The sequence below is a fragment of the Rhinatrema bivittatum genome, chromosome 2, assembly GCF_901001135.1.
Source record: "Rhinatrema bivittatum chromosome 2, aRhiBiv1.1, whole genome shotgun sequence".
Classification (NCBI taxonomy): domain Eukaryota; kingdom Metazoa; phylum Chordata; class Amphibia; order Gymnophiona; family Rhinatrematidae; genus Rhinatrema; species Rhinatrema bivittatum.
In genome coordinates this window covers 153,184,461-153,203,399 of record NC_042616.1, presented here as the reverse complement: position 1 = coordinate 153,203,399, position 18,939 = coordinate 153,184,461, and the positions used below count along the sequence as shown (strand labels likewise).

Here is an 18,939-nt window from a genome sequence, read left to right as displayed (position 1 = left end):
AAACACCTCAGGAAGAAAGTGCTCTTTTGGGCACACGATTCCAAGCTGGCTGGCCCTCCTGATCAACACCGCACCCTGCTCAAGATCCAGAAGTTGTATTGGTGGCCTACTATAAAAAAAGATACACTATCCTACATGGCATCTTGTACCAACTGTGCCAAAAACAAATCCGCTTCTGGCCAACCGTGGGGATTGCTGCAACCACTGCCAGCTCCGGAACAGCCCTGGTCACACATTGCTACTGACTTTGTAATCGATTTACCCCTTTCTGGAGGAATGAATACCATCTGGGTAACAGTTGATCGCTTCAGGAAGATGACCCATTTCGTGGAGCTGCCTGGCTTACCTTCAGCCTTGGAGCTTGCGATGCTCTTCATATCGCACCTTTTTTGCCTTCACGGCCTACCAAAACACATAGTCTCAGACCGAGGATCCCAATTCACGGCAAGATTCTGGAGGGCCTTGTGCAAGTTATTCGATATCTCTCTAGACTACACTTCAGCCTATCATCCGCAATCAAATAGCTAAACAGAATGGATGAATAGAACCTTAAAACAGTTAATTCGAGCCTATGTGAGTTGCCTTCAGAATAACTGGACTGAACTGTTACCTTGGGCTGAATTCGCCATCAATTCTCATCCAGCAACATCAACTGCATCAACACCTTTTGAAGTGGTATATGAATGTTCACCAACACCGCCACTTCCACTGAAGCTCTCAGTGATGTCCCCAGCAGCTCAATCTACTGCTGATGAAATCCATAATCTGTGGACTCAGACGAAAGACATGCTCGTGGGAGGCTTTGGGGGGGGGGGGTTCGGGAGGGTGGGGGGTTGGTTTTAAAGGGTTGGGCCTCACTAAAAAAAAAAAAATAACAATGTGAATCGGAACCAATTCCGATTCACATCACCCACATCACCCACGATCAGATTTTTTCCCCCCTCTAGCCGAACCCGATCGTTAAGACGATCGGGCACACGATTCACATCTCTACTTGCTGGTATAGCAGCTACTACCCTTAGCAGAAGGCATGGAGATTATGACCCTTAACCAATATGTTTTGATACTTTTAATGCAATTGCTACATTGTTCCCTGCTTAGACAGCAGGGGGAAAAGAGGAATTGGATTCAGATGACTGCCAAGGGCTTCCAACTTCTATGGTATGGGATACTGATATGCAGACATAAGGGAAGGGTTGGGGGGGTGGAGGGAAAGAGGAATTTGGTTTCTGAGACTACCAACACAAGCCATTAGTTTTTTATAATCTGGGGTACTGATGCACAGACATTAGGGAAAAACATAGGACTGCTTTTATGACCAAGTCCATAAACAAAGCACGTTAAGTAGCACTGACTGATACATGGGGGTAACCTGCATGGTACGGCATATGCTATTACTAGCAACAGTAACATGGAATAGACTTAGTTTTTGGGTACTTGCCAGGTTCTTATGGCCTGGATTGGCCACTGTTGGAAACAGAATGCTGGGCTTGATGGACCCTTGGTCTGACCCAGTATGGCATGTTCTTATGTTCTTATGCTAATTAAAGCAAGTGACCGAGCTAAGAAGTTTTATGATGCTCACCATTCTCAAGCGCCTGTCTTCAAACCTGGTGACAAAGTCTGGTTATCCACCAAACATCTCAGACTGAAGGTACCCTCCACTTGATTTGCTCCTCGCTATGTTGGACCATTTCCAATCCTCCGACATCTTGGCAACATCACTTACAGTCTGAAGCTACCACCCGGACTAAACATCCACAATGTTTTTCACGTTTCACTCTTGAAACCTCTCATACTCAGTGAATTCTCTTCCAAGACTCAGGAACCACCTGCCATCAATGCAAAAGATGACCTAGAATATAAGGTCAAAGCCATTCTTGATGTCTGAAGACGAGGCAAAACATTAGAATACCTTCTTTCTTGGGAAGGTTTCAGCCCCGAAGAAAACTCTTGGGATCCTCAGGCTAATATCCTTGATAAAGAGATGCTCCATCAATTTCATCTCGTGCATCCTTTGAAGCCCAAACCTGGTACCAGCAGAGGAGACCGCCCATTGAAGGGGGGTACTGTTATGACCGTTGCTGCCCGACGTCTCCACTCCGCCCACCTTACCTGTTTTGCGACTCCTCCCACAGTTGATGGACGTCTGGCGGCCGCGGCATCTGCTTGCCGTTCTCTCCGGTGTCCCTGGTCCAGTTTGGGCGCTGTATCCTGCCATGTTGTCCAGGTACCATAGGGCGTGTGCGCCGCATGGCACCACTTCTTATTCTCTCTTTGACGCAAACCTCAGGGGCGTCCCCCTGTGATGATATCACACATCCCGGATACAAAAGCCTACACTTTTTTCTAGCTAATCGAGTTAGCAAGGGAATCCTTACAGATGGGATTTGCTCTCTGTACCTAGCTACTCTGCCTCTCCAACTTTTGGACTTTATCCTAACGAGGTACCCGCTCCTCAGGGGCCTCTCTCATTTCTTTCAGGTTGCTATCAGGAACCGGTACTCGCTCCCTGGCTCACTGCCTGAACTTATCGCTTCTGCTTGGAAGAAGCCGCTGCCTACATCATCAGTGAGTTACCAACTTTATTTCCTCAGAGCTGTTCCCTGGAGCCAGGTACTCGCTCCTCGAGGGCCTGCCTTAATTCCAGCTTCTGTGTCACCTTCCGGGAGAAACCGCTGTCACAGCCATAGAGGGAATCGCTGTTCCAGTATCCTGAGGAACCCTAGCCCAGCCGGGCTTCATCTCTACTCACTACTGCCACCTCTGGTGGCTTCTCAACTCTGTCTAATAAAAGATATAAGCTCTGTGTTGTGTGTCCCAAAGCTGAGCCTGACTTGTGGCCCCTCAAGGGACTTCCCCCCATGGGCGTGGTCAGTTGCCACTTTGTCCAAGGGTCCACCCAAAACCTTACAAACAATAACAGCTGGGGAGAAGGAAAGGAAGAACTAGGGTAGGGCTGAGTAGCGTGGAAGGGAGTGGACAATAAAGAGGGGCCTCCAGGGAATTTCAGTGGGTTTTAGCTAATTATCACTTAGAGATATATATTCAAAATTAAATGGCTAAGTAAGTTAGCCAGATATGCTGCTGAATATCTCCATACAAATTGTTAGTAAGTTAGCCCCAAAAGTCTTACTTATTTCCAGAGCTATTGAGCACTAAGTTAACTTGATAAGTAACTCCTCCCCAAAATTTCCATTTCCCACCCACCACTTACCCAGCTTAAGTGCTTATCTGGATAAGAGGTGGCTGCTTAATGTTTTATCTAGCTCAGAGGCACTGAAAATCGACCTCTTCATGTTCCTCATTTTCCCCCCGCATGGTTTGGTTTACTATGAGCAGTGCATATGTATTCATTTCTCAGTTCTTTCAGTTTATTTTGGGGATATGTGCCTTGTTAACAATAAAACCTAATAACTTCTTAGCTTATCCCCTTCTTTTGGATAAACCTACAATATTCCTAAACCAAAATGAAGAAATGCATGACTTAGTACTAAGCACATGTTCTGATTTTTTTTTTTTTAAACAGGGGCAACATTAAAACCTGAGCCAACGAATGTTCCTTCTTCTGGTAGGCAACTAATAGTTTCTCAGTATTGAGCTTGCCTTATAATGTAATGCTCAAAATTAATGCATCCTTTTTCATTACTAATTTTACAGGCTATAAGACCACTGAAGATGGATGGATTGTGCATAAAGACACTCAATACTACTTTCACACAGAAAGTGTCTCGATGGAGAAGGCCAGAGAGTTTTGTCAGAAAAACTTTGGTGATCTTGTCGTCATTGATAGTGAAAGTGAAAGACTGTTTCTCTGGAAATATGTAAGAAAGAAAGCAATTAATTAAACCAGCAATTATCTAACCTGCAATGATTATACTTTGGGACTGATTTTGGAAAATTTCACCATAAGCAAAAATTAGGACAAACCTATTTTAGACAAAATATCTTCTGATTTTCTTTCTTTTTTTTTTTGTAATCATTTTAGTTGTAGCTTGTTTCACTGCAAACAAGAGTTGGAAACAGGATGCTGGGCTTGATGGACCCTTGGTCTGAACCAGCATGGCAATTTCTTATGTTCTTATGTTCTTAAGTAGCAAGCCTGGCAACATCATTTGTTAATTTTTATTTATTTATTTATTTATTTGAAAAAATTCACACCCACCTTGCATGCAGAAGTGATCAAGGAGAGTTATTGGCACAGATAAACAATCCTGCTCACAACATAAATATCAAGCACAAGCACTACAGGGTTTAATTGCAATAACATGAATCCATGTCAATGTTTTAACCGTTAAACGTCCATAATATACACCTTGTAGAATAGAAGATAAAAAAGAAGAAAGAAAAAAAGGGTGGGCTGACAAGAAGACACTAGATAGCTGGTATTTGATGGTTGTAGATAATTGCAATATTGCTTAATTAGATTTGGAATGCATTTCTGAAATTCTACGGCCATTTGTATGCTTCTCAGGGACTGGCACAAAAAATGGAGGTATAGAGAATTTTCTTGGGATAATTAATTTACCATAAATAGGAAAACGAATGAATGAGAGGCTCAATAGACCCACCACAAAATAGGAAGTCTCGGGAGCCATAAAACAGCACCCTCTTCAAGGAGATCCCAGAAGGCAACAGGGTTTCATGGAAATTCTGTAAAACCTACAGAGAGGAACTGATACCTGTTTTACTACAGGCGAAATAACCCTCTGGGGCTCATTACTAAGACCTAGCTAACTCCTTTAGTTAGTGCAGTATAGTTAAGTAAGTAGGGGAGGTCCCATTTAAATACAGCCCCTCCCTTTCAGGGAGCTGGGATGGCCGCTCCCTTGAGAGGATTTATAAGAGCTCTCTCCCGAGAGCAGTTTGGTTTTGGAATTAGTAGTAAGTGCAGGAGCTTTGCCGTAGTTGATTTTTGGGCCTATCCTTGGACTCGGGTACCACCTGCCTGTAGTTCCTGGGCAAGGTCGAGGAAGCTGTCTTTGCAGTCCACACCCTTGGCTGCTTGGCAAGCTTTTGGGTAGTTTTTTTCTGGATCTTTAAGTTTTACTTTGAAAGAAGCCTGCAAGACCCTGGGGCGATCCACTGGAGGGAGGTCACGGGGCAACCTCTCCTTGGGGGGGCCCAGGATAGGGAAGATCTGCCCCTCTGTAACCTCCTGGAGGGCAGAGGTATAGTGGTGACACACAGCAGAGACCTTATGGATCAGTTTTGGGAACAAAGACATTTTTGTTAGAAGAACTGGGAGAACGAGTTTTGCTGCCTCTCTTCTTGCCCTACCAAAGGAACACTGAGAATTGTGTGTTCCAAGTGGATACCCTCCATCGTGGGATTCAAGAAAGAAAGCGAGATCAAGAGAAGGGAGTCTGTGGAGAACTGTGAGTAAGACCTATATAGAATTACATCCGAGGAGCCCACTTAGAATCTTCACCCTTGGAAGAGAGAGAAATTAGACTCTCTGTGCAGAGAGTGTTAGTATTTTTGTCAGCCTTGGAGGGGGGATGGGGTTTCTGCCCCAACCAAGATCACCCCTGGCCACCTGGGAACCTCACTTGTCCAAACCCTGGAAGGTGAGTGAAGCCCTTGCCCTAGCAAATAGAGAAAGACAGACTCTTGCACAGATAGAGAGAAAGAACTGTAATAGTCACCTGTGGGAAAAGAATCAATGTGAATTGTGCCATCGATTATTCAGAAACCACCTTCAGTAAAGTTAATTTTTTTTTTTTGGACACTCACCCAGTCTCATGTGCTGTATCTTGGGCACTCCATCTACCTGAGGGAAAAGGACAGGTATAGCTCTCCCAGGGACAAGTACAGTGTCACCCCTGCCGCCTAGGGCTTTGGAGGAGATCCCTCACCCCATCCAGTAAAGAATCCAGCCATGAGGTATAAGAGACTGTGAAAGGGAAAGGGAAATCAAATCCAGCACCAAAAGAACTACAAATTATTTTATGGCCCCATCAGTGTTAAATTGTGACCAGGAGATGGGGTTACACAAGTATTTCATGAAACCGAAAGCAACAGGCTCACTACCAAGATATAGCAATTTGGCACTTATTAGAGGCTCACAAAGAGAACCAGAGGCCAGTTTCATTCATTAATGCCAATACAAAAATACATGCAGACTTTCTGTTTACAATTTTGGAAAGAACTCACATGCTGCTTTTATAAAAGGGAGATGCCCTTTGTGGCCTGTCTTCTGATTTTCAAAGATAAAACATTTATGCTTTCATTCATTAGTATAATAATAATAATAATAATATAACAATAACAAAGTTTTGTTTTATATAGATTTGGAAGTCTATAGCAGGAGAGCAACCAGGTGAGGTTTTCATCAGGTGGAGAAACTGAGAGCACGTCTCACTGCCTCTGCCTATGCTACCTCACGGGGTGGTCTGGGCTGTAGGCTTCACATGGATTACTGCTCCTCAGCACTGGGAATGGCACGAATGTAGTGATCACAGTCTATGAAGAGGGAGCTCCAGGCATAACTTATGCAGCAATACTTGATGCTAATTGAAGAAGTTCTGACTCTGGAGAAAACCTTGGTCCGCCTTCTCAAATGCAGGTCGTTACTGTGCTTTAGAGACTGAGTGAGAAAAAAAATGGCCAGGAGTGGGAGTCTTATGATAAGAACATAAGAAATTGCCATGCTGGGTCAGACCAAGGGTCCATCAAGCCCAGCATCCTGTTTCCAACAGAGGCCAAACCAGGCCACAAGAACCTGATGAAGCCCACCATAAGTTAAAAGCAGCTGACCAGTGTGTATAACTGATTAAATGTGATTGTGTAGAAAGTAAGAGCAAAGGTAACACAATGACAGTGGTAGGCAACTCCAGTCCTCAAGTGTAGCAAGGTGGTCGGGTTTTCAAGAAATTCATATTGAATATTCATGAGATGCAGTTGTATGCACTGTCTGCATTGCCTACTGACGTATCTCATATGCATTCATTGTGGCTTAGCCTATTCTGAAAACCCGACTGGCTTGTGGCACTCGAGGGCCAGCGTTGCCTACCCCTGCACTGTGATTATCCCATGAAGACTGGAGTTAGAAAGGATTTCAGGCTACTCAAAGAAAACAGTAATTTGGAAAACCCAGATGCACAGAATCAAGATTTTAAACTTATGAGAAACACTTATTTATGGGTACAAACATATTCATCAGATGAAATATATTGATACTTTTGATTTTTGCAGTACAAGAGTATGTAAAGCAGTCAAGGCCCTATTGAAGTTTTGCCATAGACACAGAAGAAAACTTTTGAGATGAGAGCCCTTGTTTATATTAAAAGTAAATGGAAAGCAAGTCTTAAAACTTCCCAGTAACAGTGTTCTTTCTGTAGCGTTACTGGTCTCCTCTGACATCAGTACACAAGTAATATTTAGTCCATCCTCTTGTCATTAATAGACATTTCACTATTTAACAGAAATACTAATTTCCATTCTGAATTCTTCTATCCTTATTGTTCTGCAGGCATTTTTTAATAAGCTTTTCGACAGAATCCAATTAATTACTTAACTGGGCTCTTTTTTAAAATTATGCTGGTCTTGTTGCGGTCCCGGTCGCAGCACGCGCGACCGGGGGCCTTACCTCTTGGTACCTGGTGTCGGGTCCTGCCTCACAGTGGGGGTTCACCGGGTTACGGGCCTGTTTGGCGGCACCCCTGCAGGGGCAACACCATCGGGAAGCTCAAGCCAGCCGCCCTCCTCCTAGGCGCATGCGCTTACAAAGAGGCCGAAGATATAGGGCTTTTCCCGCCACTCAATGCTCCGCCCCCTCCCATGACGTCAGATGCCGGCGGGTATGTAAGGTCGGCGCCTGCCTCTAGCAGACGCCTTGCAACGAGGTTACCTTGCGGTTCCTAGTTGCTGTGTGCCTCGGAAGTTGCTAACTTCTTGCTTGTAGCTTGCTTCAGTTCCAGCTTGGTTCCTGCTTCTGTGTCTTGCTTCAGCTCCAGCCTGGTTCCTGCTTCTGTGTCTTGCTTCAGTTCCAGCCTGGTTCCAGCTTCTGTGCCTTGCTTCAGTTCCAGCCTGGTTCCTGCTTCTGTGTCTTGCTTCAGCTCCAGCCTGGTTCCAGCTTCTGTGTCTTGCTTCAGCACCAGCCTGGTTCCAGCTTCTGTGTTTTACTTCAGTCCCAGCCTGGTTCCTGCTTCTGTGTTTTACTTCAGTCCCAGCCTGGTTCCTGTCTCAGTATCCTGCTTCTGTTCCAGCCAGGTTCCTGCCTCAGTTCCAGCCAAGGTTCCTGTCTCAGTATTCTGCTTCTGTTCCAGCCAGGTTCCTGCCTCAGTTCCAGCCAAGGTTCCTGTCTCAGTATCTTGCTTCTGTTCCAGCCAGGTTCCTGCCTCAGTTCCTGCCTCAGTATCCTGCTACAGTTCCAGCCTACGTTTCCTGCTTGACCCCGGTTCATCTTCTCAGCGTCCTCACTCGCCTAAGTCCCAGTGGCCGGGCTCCTACGGGCTCCTCCCGGGGGAGTCTCGGTTTCCAGGGTGAAGACACCACCACTAATCTCCTAAGTCCCAGCGGCTGGACTCCTATGGGCTCCTCCCGGGGGAGTCTCGGCTTCCAGGGTGAAGACACCTCTTCTGTTCTCTCGCCTAATAGCTCGACTCTCACAGGTGCCCCCTGGGGAGTACGGGTCTCCTGGGTGAAGGCCACTCCTTCACCCGGCCTGGTGTTCGCCTCCCGGCCTGCTCCCTCTCTCACGGAGACTATAGTCCACCTTACCCCAGTCTCCAGCAGGCCGGCCCAAGGGTCCACGTTACAGTTAAATCACAACAGGTCTATTATACCAAAAAAATCAGATAATATGTAAAAATGAAAGGTGCTCAACAAACAGACCCAAATACACTCCAAAGGAGTATGGAAAAAGCACTAATGTGAATGAAAATAGAATCAAATAAAAGAGTACAACTTTATTGACATCTATTCACAATAAATAAAATAATAGAACACATTGATCTTCCTACATGTATTATGTCGATCAAACAAAAATTTATATGTATTTATGGGTTTAACACTAACATGCTGGATCCTCCCCAATAGAATACTGAGATAGACAAGACAACTGTACACAATACAAATTTACACATCTTAACAATGTAGTTACAGTGTAGACTACTGGAAATGTTGTATATGAGCATCAAGTAAACACAATAAGTGATGGCCAAACAAAGCTTTTGCAATGATGTTACAGTCTGAATAATCACATCACAATGTTTTAACACACTAATATACATTCACACTACATACACCAGTGGAAAATGAATGCAGTAATAGATGTAAACAGTGGATGATCAGAAAAAAACATATGAACATGGTGTTCCTCCTGGGTGTGATGCCAAATGCCCCAACAAGACCCTTGTTTCATCACATATGGCTTCCTCAGGGGGAAACATTGATAACACCAAGAAATCTCATAAAGCTCCCCCCCCTGCCAAAGCAGGGGGAGCGTGAAATATAACTGGATTTAAAATGCCAGTGGGCTTATTATATCAGTTAATGCTACTGAGCAACTTGATGTCTTTCTGCTTCCATTCAAATCAAATAAGGCATGGGGGGGGGGGGGGTGTTTGAATGTAAATGTGTGCTTCAAAGAGCAGAAGTTTCATTTAGATGAGAATAATGGGAAACTTTTTGTTGGCAACTGAAACCTTAAACAGTTCAGAAAATATCCGCAAGGAACAGGAATGGCTGACTGAATAAAGCGCGGGAATGTCACTCACTATGGTAGCCTCGCGTCACTGATTCCGAATCGGGAGAAACTTCAAACACAGCAGATCGTGACGTGTTCCTCCCGTGCCCTGCATGCTCAAAATAATTTTTCAAATATATGTGTAAACATGAGGAGACTTTTCTATGTTGATGATTAGGATGCCTTTATTGGTTTTGTCTAGCTCAGAGGTTCCCTAGTCTGTCCTGGAGGACCCCCAGCCAGTCATATTTATTGTGGATATCCTAAAAACTTGGCTGGCTGGGAGTCTGCAAGGAAAGATTTGGGAACCACCGATCTAGTTCTTTTGGCAGATTATTACATGGATTTTATTATTGTATTGTTTTAGTTGATAGTTTTTTTTAACTCGCCTTAAGTACGATTGTATGGGTAGAGGAGGAATATAACCAAATTAATAATAAATAAATGTGTACATTTCCCATCCCTTTTTAGCATCCTGCTTAAAGCAAAATTAGATTATGTAGTAAGCAGAAGGCAGTACTGTTTTGCCGAAAAGGATCTGGACAGCTAAGTAAGACCTAGCTGTAGCTGGCTAGATCATATCCTTGAAAATTACAAGGGCTGAGTAATCCAAATTTAGCCCCAGTGGAGGGATCTTCAGCTTTAGGTGCCTAATATAGGTACCAAATCTAGGTGAACAAAAGCAGTCTTAAATCTGCTCAGTCAAATTTCATCCAGATGGATTTAGTTAAAATTTTTCAGCCCCATTGCTTAGTCTTGTTACTCATTCTCCATTCCTTCTCTCCTGGCAACCAAGGAAGGATACCCTATCCGACCCTGTGAGCCGCTCCTTACCTCACACCCAATCTACAAAACAAAGTTGTCCTGCACTAAGCCTCATCTGACATCCCTACCCACTTTCTGGCGAGGTTCAGCTGAAAACCAGATTAACTAGCCAAATTTTGGTGGGTTAAATCAGGCATGCAACATCCTTTTGAAAATTGACACCTATATTATTTATAGCCTTTTTTGGATGTTGCTGACTTCCGAAATCTTGTACAAGCTTTCATCCTTACATCCATTGAATATTGTAATTCTTTGTATATTGGCCTTTCTAATGCTCAAGCATGAACTTTGCAACTTCTGCAAAATTCTGCCGCTCATTTGGTCATGGGAGCACCACAATATGAGCATGTTACCCCATTGTTGAGACAATTACATTGGCTTCCAGTCATGCAATGAATCAAATTTAAGGTTATCATGCTTGTTTATAAATCTATTCATAATGCTGCACCACAATATCTGTCCATTTTTAAAAAAAATATGTCCCTAAATGAGCATTAAGATCCTCTAGTCAACAATTGTTAGATGTCTCTAAATTTAAACTAATTCATCTGAAGCAAACTTGAAAGTATATTTTATAGGTAATTGGCCCAATGTTGTAGAATATGATCCCAGATGACCTAAAAATTATTCAGGATGTTAAAATATTTAGGAAGAAACTAAAGGTTTTTTTTGTTTATAGAAGCCTTTAATTATTTGAGTTATAATTATGTATTTTATATTGTTATTATGTTTGTCTCAAATGCTTAATTCTGTTTCACTTTTTTAAAAAAATATTTTTTATTAAAAGTTTCCAAATAGTTGTGAACCGTTACAATGGGTCCTTAGTGAGGGTATATAAAATCTAATAAATCTAAATCTAGTACAACCATAAGCACAAACACAGAGAAAACACTACCATCTGTAGAGCCCCTTCCCAAAACCCTCCCCTCCCCTCCCTCCCCTAACCCCCACCCAGCAATTGGGAGCATAATGAAACTAAATAAATAGAGTAAAAAGAGTCAATCCTTCATCCTCACAGAAGGGGGAATGACCTGTAGCCTAGATTTCAAGAAAAGAAAAGTTCTCAACTCTTTTGGCAATGAACACACGAATGGGTTCCAAATGGTACGGCTGATCAACTGTTTCTTCTGTGTGGACTCCAGTAGGGATCTTGATTCCAACAAGTGTAATTCCAACTTGGCATTAGTCCACATATCAATTGAAGGGCCCATCACAGTTAACCAATACCTCAGAATTAATCACAATGCAACCAGACTCCCCTTTAGAAGAAGCATAGTAGCAGACAAGATAACAGGAGCAGCAGGGTCTTTATGACCAATGAGGAAATAATCCAGCCCCAACAATTTACTGGTACATTCGCAGTAAAACAAATTGCTTAATGGCCTGCCAAAATTGTTGCGTCACAGAACAGTCCCTCAAACAATGTAAGAAAGTAGCTTAAGGGAGCAAACATTTATACAGATGTAGGTATGTCAGTCATGTAGGCCTTACATGGCCAAAATATAGACCTATATAATATTTTAACATGTAATTCCCAATAAAACGCACTTAGCACTATCTTCCTCACTAAATGGTCAGAGTCATAAATATCATCCTCCGACAGTTCAAATTGAAGATCATGTTACCATGTCCTTGCTAAAGTAGAATAAATATTATGCTAGGAAGATGAATGCAAGACTTAGTGCCAGATCTTAAAAAATATGCGCGGCCGTAGATTTGTTCACGCAACCTGGTGCGCGCATGTTATAAAATCTGGGGTTGGCGCATGCAAGGGGGTGCACACTTGTGCACCTCGCGCGCACAGAGCCCAAGGGGAGCCCCAATGGCTTTCCCCATTCCGTCCAAGGCCACTCCGAATCACCGCCATGCCCCGGCCCCACCCCCGGCCCACCCCGAACCGCGCCACGCTCCCGGCCCCACCCCAGACCACCCATTTTTAAAAGCCCCGAGACATACGAGCGTCCCGGGGATTGAGCGCGCCACCGAGCCTATGCAAAATAGGCTTGGCGCACGCAGGGGTAAGTTTTCAGGGGTTACTCACATATCTTATGCGCGTAACCCTTTGAAAATCTACCCCTTATAATACATTGAAATAGAAATCTTGGCTCTAGTACAAGATGCTCTAGTCATTGAAAAGGACCATTTGTAAGAGATCTTACGCCACCCACCCACAAAGCCTTGATATAACTAATGATTTGCAAATCGATCAAATAATCCACATTAGCAAAGGTGAGAGATTGGCAGCAAAAAGAAAAAGATTGCACTGAGCCATCCTGTAAATTAACAAAAGGCACTAAGTTGGCCATACCCTGACAAAAACATCTGGAGATATTTCCAGAACCCCAACCAGGTAAAAATTGTGGATTTCCCCATAACGGCAAAAACAGAGAGGTTTGCCAGGGTAATTCCACATGTTGTTGAAGAACATGCCAACATTGCCGCATAGAGCTAAACAACAAAGAATGAGAAATAGGTGAGGGGAGCATTCTGGGTGGCACATGCAGCAAATACATTAAATTATACGGTTGCAAATATTCATGTTTCAATAAAACCATAAGGTTATTGCGGTTAATTTGAAATTTCAACCAGTCCACAAAAACCTGCAAAAGACATGCCAAATTATAAAATCTAATATTTGCAAAACCAAAGCCCCCCATCCACTTTAGGAGAAGTCAAGACAGAAAAACGCAGCCATGCCTGCTTAAAACCCCAGAAAAATTGGGAACGTATTTTCTGAAGAAAACGGATATGCTTTTTCTTAAAAAAAAAAAAAAAAAAAGGCGACATTATCAATAAATATAGTAATTTAGGTATCAAGATCATTTTAACCCCTGTAACGATAAAGGAAAGTGTTTCCAACCTGACAGCTTAGTTTGAAATTCCAGCAAAAGAGGCGTAACATTACATTGGAATCAAAGGGTCAGACCAAGGGTCCATCAAGCCCAGCATCCTGTTTCCAACAGAGGCCAAACCAGGCCACAAGAACCTGGCAATTACCCAAATACTAAGAATATCCCATGCTACTGATGCAATTAATAGCAGTGGCTATTCCCTAAGTAAACTTGATTAATAGCCGTTAATGGACTTCTCCTCCAAGAACTTATCCAAACCTTTTTTGAACCCAGCTACACTAACTGCACTAACCATATCCTCTGGCAACAAATTCCAGAACTTTATTGTGTGTTGAGTGAAAAAGAATTTTCTCCGATTAGTCTTAAATGTGCTACTTGCTAACTTCATGGAATGCCCCCTAGTCCTTCTATTATTCGAAAGTGTAAATAACTGAGCCACATCTACTCGTTCTAAACCTCTCATGATCTTAAAGACCTCTATCATATCCCCCCTCAGCCATCTCTTCTCCAAGCTGAACAGCCCTAACCTCTTCAGCCTTTCCTCATAGGGGAGCTGTTCCATCCCCTTTATCATTTTGGCTGCCCTTCTCTGTACCTTCTCCATCGCAACAATATCTTTTTTGAGATGTGGCGAGCAGAATTGTACACAGTATTCAAGGTGCGGTCTCACCATGGAGCGATATATAGGCATAATGACATTTTCCGTTTTATTAACCATTCCCTTCCTAATAATTCCTAACATTCTGTTTGCTTTTTTGACTGCTGCAGCACACTGAGCCGATGATTTTAAAGTATTATCCACTATGATGCTTAGATCTTTTTCCTCGGTGGTAGCTCCTAATATGGAACCTAACATCGTGTAACTACAGCAAGGGTTATTTTTCCCTATATGCAACATCTTGCACTTGTCCACATTAAATTTCATCTGCCATTTCGATGCCCAATCTTCCAGTCTTGAAAGGTCCTCCTGTAATGTATCACATTCCGCTTGTGATTTAACTACTCTGAATAATTTTGTATCATCTGCAAATTTGATAACTTCACTCGTCGTATTCCTTTCCAGATCATTTATATATACATATTGAAAAGCACCGGTCCAAGTACAGATCCCTGCGGCACTCCACTGTTTACTCTTTTCCACTGAGAAAATTGACCATTTAATCCTACTCTCTCTCTTTCCTGTCTTTTAACCAGTTTGTAATCCACGAAAGGACATCGCCTCCTATCCCATGACTTTTTAGTTTTCGTAGAAGCCTCTCATGAGGGACTTTGTCAAACGCCTACTGAAAATCCAAATACACTACAACTACTGGTTCACCTTTATCCACATGTTTATTAACCCCTTCAAAAAAATGAAGCAGATTTGTTAGGCAAGACTTCCCTTGGGTAAATCCATGTTGACTGTGTTCCATTAAATCATGTCTTTCTATATGCTCTACGATTTTGATCTTGAGAATAGTTTCCACTATTTTTCCTGGCACTGAAGTCAGGCTTACTGGTCTATAGTTACCCGGATCACCCCTGGAGCCTTTTTTAAATATTGGGGTTACATTGGCCACCCTCCAGTCTTCAGATACAACGGATGATTTTAATGAAAGGTTACAAATTTTAACTAATAGATCAGACATTTCATTTTTGAGTTCCTTCAGTACCCTAGGATGCATACCATCCGGTCCAGGTGATTTGCTACTCTTTAGTTTGTCAATCTGGCCTACTACATCTTCCAGGTTCACAGTGATTTCTTTCAGTTCGTCTGACTCATCACCCCTGAAAACCATCTCCGGGACTGGTATCTCCCCACTATCCTCATTAGTAAACATGGAAGCAAAGAATTCATTTAGTCTTTCTGCAATGGCCTTATCTTCCCTAAGAGCCCCTTTAACCCCTCAGTCATCTAATGGTCCAACTGACTCCCTCACAGGTTTCTTGTTTCGGATATATTTAAAAAAGTTTTTATTATGAGTTTTTGCCTCTATGGCCAACTTCATTTCAAATTCTCTCTTCGCCTGTCTTATCAATGTTTTACACTTAATTTGACAATGCTTATGTTTTATCCTACTTTCTTCAGATGGATCCTTCTTCCAATTTTTGAAGGATGTTTTTTTTGGCTAAAATAGCCTCTTTCACCTCACCTTTTAACCATGACGGTAATCGTTTTGCCTTCTTTCCACCTTTCTTAATGTGTGGAATACATATGGACTGCACCTCTAGGATTGTATTTTTAAACAATGTCCAAGCCTGTTGAATACTTTTAACCTTTGCAACTGCACCTTTCAGTTTTTTCCTAACTATTTTCCTCATTTTATCAATGTTTCCCTTTTGAAAGTTTTGTGTTAGGGCTGCAGATTTGCCCCCCTTCCAGTTATTAGCTTAAATCTGATCATGTTATGATCACTGTTGCCAAGTGGCTGCACCACCATTACCTCTCTCACCAAATCCTGCGTTGCACTAAGAATTAAATCTATAATAGCTCCCTCTCTTGTTGGTTCCTGAACCAATTGCTCCATGAAGCAATCATTTATTACATCCAGGAACTTTATATCTCTAGCAAGTCCTGATGTTACATTTACCCAGTCAATATTGGGGTAATTGAAATCTCCATTATTATTACACTGCCAAATTGGTTTGCTTTCCTGATTTCTCTTAGCATTTCATCATCTGACGGACCATTTTGTCCAGGTGGATGGTAGTATACTCCTATCACTATACTCTTATGCAACACACATGGGATTTCTATCCATATAGATTCTGAGCATTTAGTTTCTTGTATGATCTTTATCCTGTTGGACTCTATACCCTCCCGGACATAAAGTGCCACACCCCTTCCAAGTTGATCCTCCCTATCATTGCGATATAATTTGTACCCTGATATAGCACTGTCCCATTGGTTATTCTCCTTCCACCAAGTGTCTGTGTCGCATCATTTGCTGCTATACACTCTAACTCTCCCATCTTACTTCTTAGACTTCTGGCATTGGCATACAGACATTTCAAAGTGTGTTTTTTGTTTGTTTTAACAACCTGCTTTTCAGTTCTTTGGGATAATTTGGAAATCATTAGCTTCGGTGATTTTTTACATATAGGCATATGGACTATGTTTGCTTTTAATGGAACCTCTCTGTTGGGATGCCCTAACTCTCCTGTTTCATTAGTATTCTTCAAGGATACATTTCTCCTAACCATGCACTGCTGAGTGACTGTTGGCTTTCCCCGTTGTTCTAGTTTAAAAGCTGCTCTATCTCCTTTTTGAAAGTGAGTGCCAGCAGCTTGGTTACACTCTGGTTAAGGTGGAGTCTATCCTTTCGGAAAAGTCTCTCCTTTCCCCATATGTTTCCCCAGTTCCTTACAAAGCTGAATCTGTCTTACCTGCACATCGTCTCATCCATGCATTGAAACTCTGGAGCTCTGCCTGCCTCTGGAGACCTGCACGCGGAACAGGAAGCATTTCAGAGAATGCCACCCTGGAGGTTCTGGATTTCAGCTTCCTACCTAAAATCCTAAATTTGGCTTCCAGAACCTCTCTCCCACATTTTCCTATGTCGTTGGTGCCCACATGTACCACGACAGCCGGCTCCTTTCCAGCACTGTCTATAATCCTAACTAGGTGACGCGTGAGGTCTGCCACCTTCGCACCAGGCAGGAAAGTTACCAGGCAGTCCTCACATCCACCAGCCACCCTGCTATCTACATTTCTAATAATCGAATCACCAACTATGATGGCCGGCCTAACCCTTCCCTCCTGGGCAGTAGCCCTGAGAGACTTGTCTTCAGTGTGAGAGGACAATACATCTCCTGGAGAGCAGGTCCTTGCTACAGGATCACTTCCTGCTACACCAGGGTGATGTTCTCCTACTGGGAGACCTTTCTGATCCAAGGCAGCACTGGGGCTGCCAGACTGGATCTGGGACTTGGCTACTATGTCCCTGAAGGTCTCATCAATGTACCTCTCTGTCTCTCTCAGCTCCTCCAAGTCTGCTACTAGCTAGCCTCCAGAGATCGGAGTGTCTTTCACCCACACAAGCGGAAAATTGACCCAGAGATCACAAAGATGGCCACCAATATCCATCACTTCTGATTTTAACCCCAAAAAATTACCAAAATTAAAATGTGCTCCAAGAGCAATGGGAAGGTAATGTGTACATTGGCGAGCACAATCAACATGTCATCTGCAAAAAGTAAAAGTTTTAACTCATGTAATGCAATAGAGACTCCCGTAATAGCTGAATCCTGTTTCATTTTACACACCAGGGGCTCCAAGAATAAAACAAACAAAAGGGGAGAAAGAGGACATCCTTGGTGCGTTCCCCTCCCAAGACTAAATACGGGGGAAATGGCAGCATTAAAGCAAATAAAAGCTTTGGGATTCTGATAGAGAAGCTGAATAGCATATAAAAAAGAACCTTCCAAACCAAAAGCCTTTAATGCAGTAAACCAAAAATCCCCCCAATCAAAGGCTTTATCTGCATCAAAACAGATCAATAAATGATCTCATACTTTTCAGGCATGACATGTTTCCAAAGTCAATAGCAGCCATCTGATTAGTAAAAGGTCTCATGCCCAAAACAAAGCCAGTTTGCTCTGGGGGTATCAAATCAGGTAAAATATGCTTTAACCGATTAGCCAAGATTTTAGCATAAATTTTAACATCTTGGTTCAATAAGGAAATTGGTCTATAATATGAAGCAGGGTCTGTTAAGTCTCTCCCAGACTTAGGTAGAATAGTTATAGTTGCAATCAACATGGAATCCAGGATAGCGTGATTTGGAATCGAATGATTAAAGAGAGCACAAAGGTCAGGGACTACAGATGTTTGTAGCAATTTATAAAATATAGAAGTCAAGCCTTCTGGTCCTGGCAATTTGTGCAATTTCAAATCTTTGATAACTAAAGAAACCTCTAGTAGAGTGATTGGCTTCATGGCTTGTTCAAAATATCTACCAGTGCAGGCAATAAACAAGGAAACCATAAACGCTCAAAAACCACATTCTTGCGCTCTAAATTAGGGATTTCCTTGTTATATAAAGAGTGGTAAAAATACCGAAACACATTCCCTATATCCGAAGTTGAAGTGGCAAAGGAACCATTAGGTCTCAATGCTACTGATAAATAGGCTGAGAATGCGACTTTGTAAGGTTAGCGAGCAATTGTCCTGGTTTATTGCCATGCTGAAACAGTTTATGTTAGTAAATGAAAAGGGCGCCTGCACCTTCTGGTGAAGAAGATCATTAAATACTACCTGAACCTTTCAGATCCCAAGTCTCTATTCTTCAAAATTCATTCTATTCCACTGATTCTTATAGTATACCAATTTTTTACCCAGTGCCAGGATCTGTTTGTTCCTCTGTTTCCTTTTCAGACTAACATATTGAATAATCTCTCCCCTCATCCCAGCTTTTGCTGTTTCCCAGAACAAGATGGGGGTGTCCCTATGCTTTTGATTGGTCTCCATGAAACATTGCCACCTCATCTGAAGAAACTGAGAAAAATCTTTCTCCTTGCAAAAGCCACTCCAGCATCCTCCATTTGAAAAGGGAGTCAAATCCAGGAGTGCCCCTAAAGAGCAGAGCCCAG

At 42.7% G+C, this 18,939-nt stretch overlaps 1 protein-coding gene across 1 annotated transcript in view; it reads left to right on the top strand.

The window, feature by feature from the left end:
• MRC1 (mannose receptor C-type 1) overlaps positions 1–18,939 on the top strand; it is a 349,243-nt gene that overhangs the window by 181,223 nt on the left and 149,081 nt on the right. Inside the window, 2 exon segments of the mRNA XM_029588750.1 lie at positions 3,530–3,571; positions 3,661–3,824. Of these exon segments, the coding sequence (XP_029444610.1) occupies positions 3,530–3,571; positions 3,661–3,824 (206 nt within the window).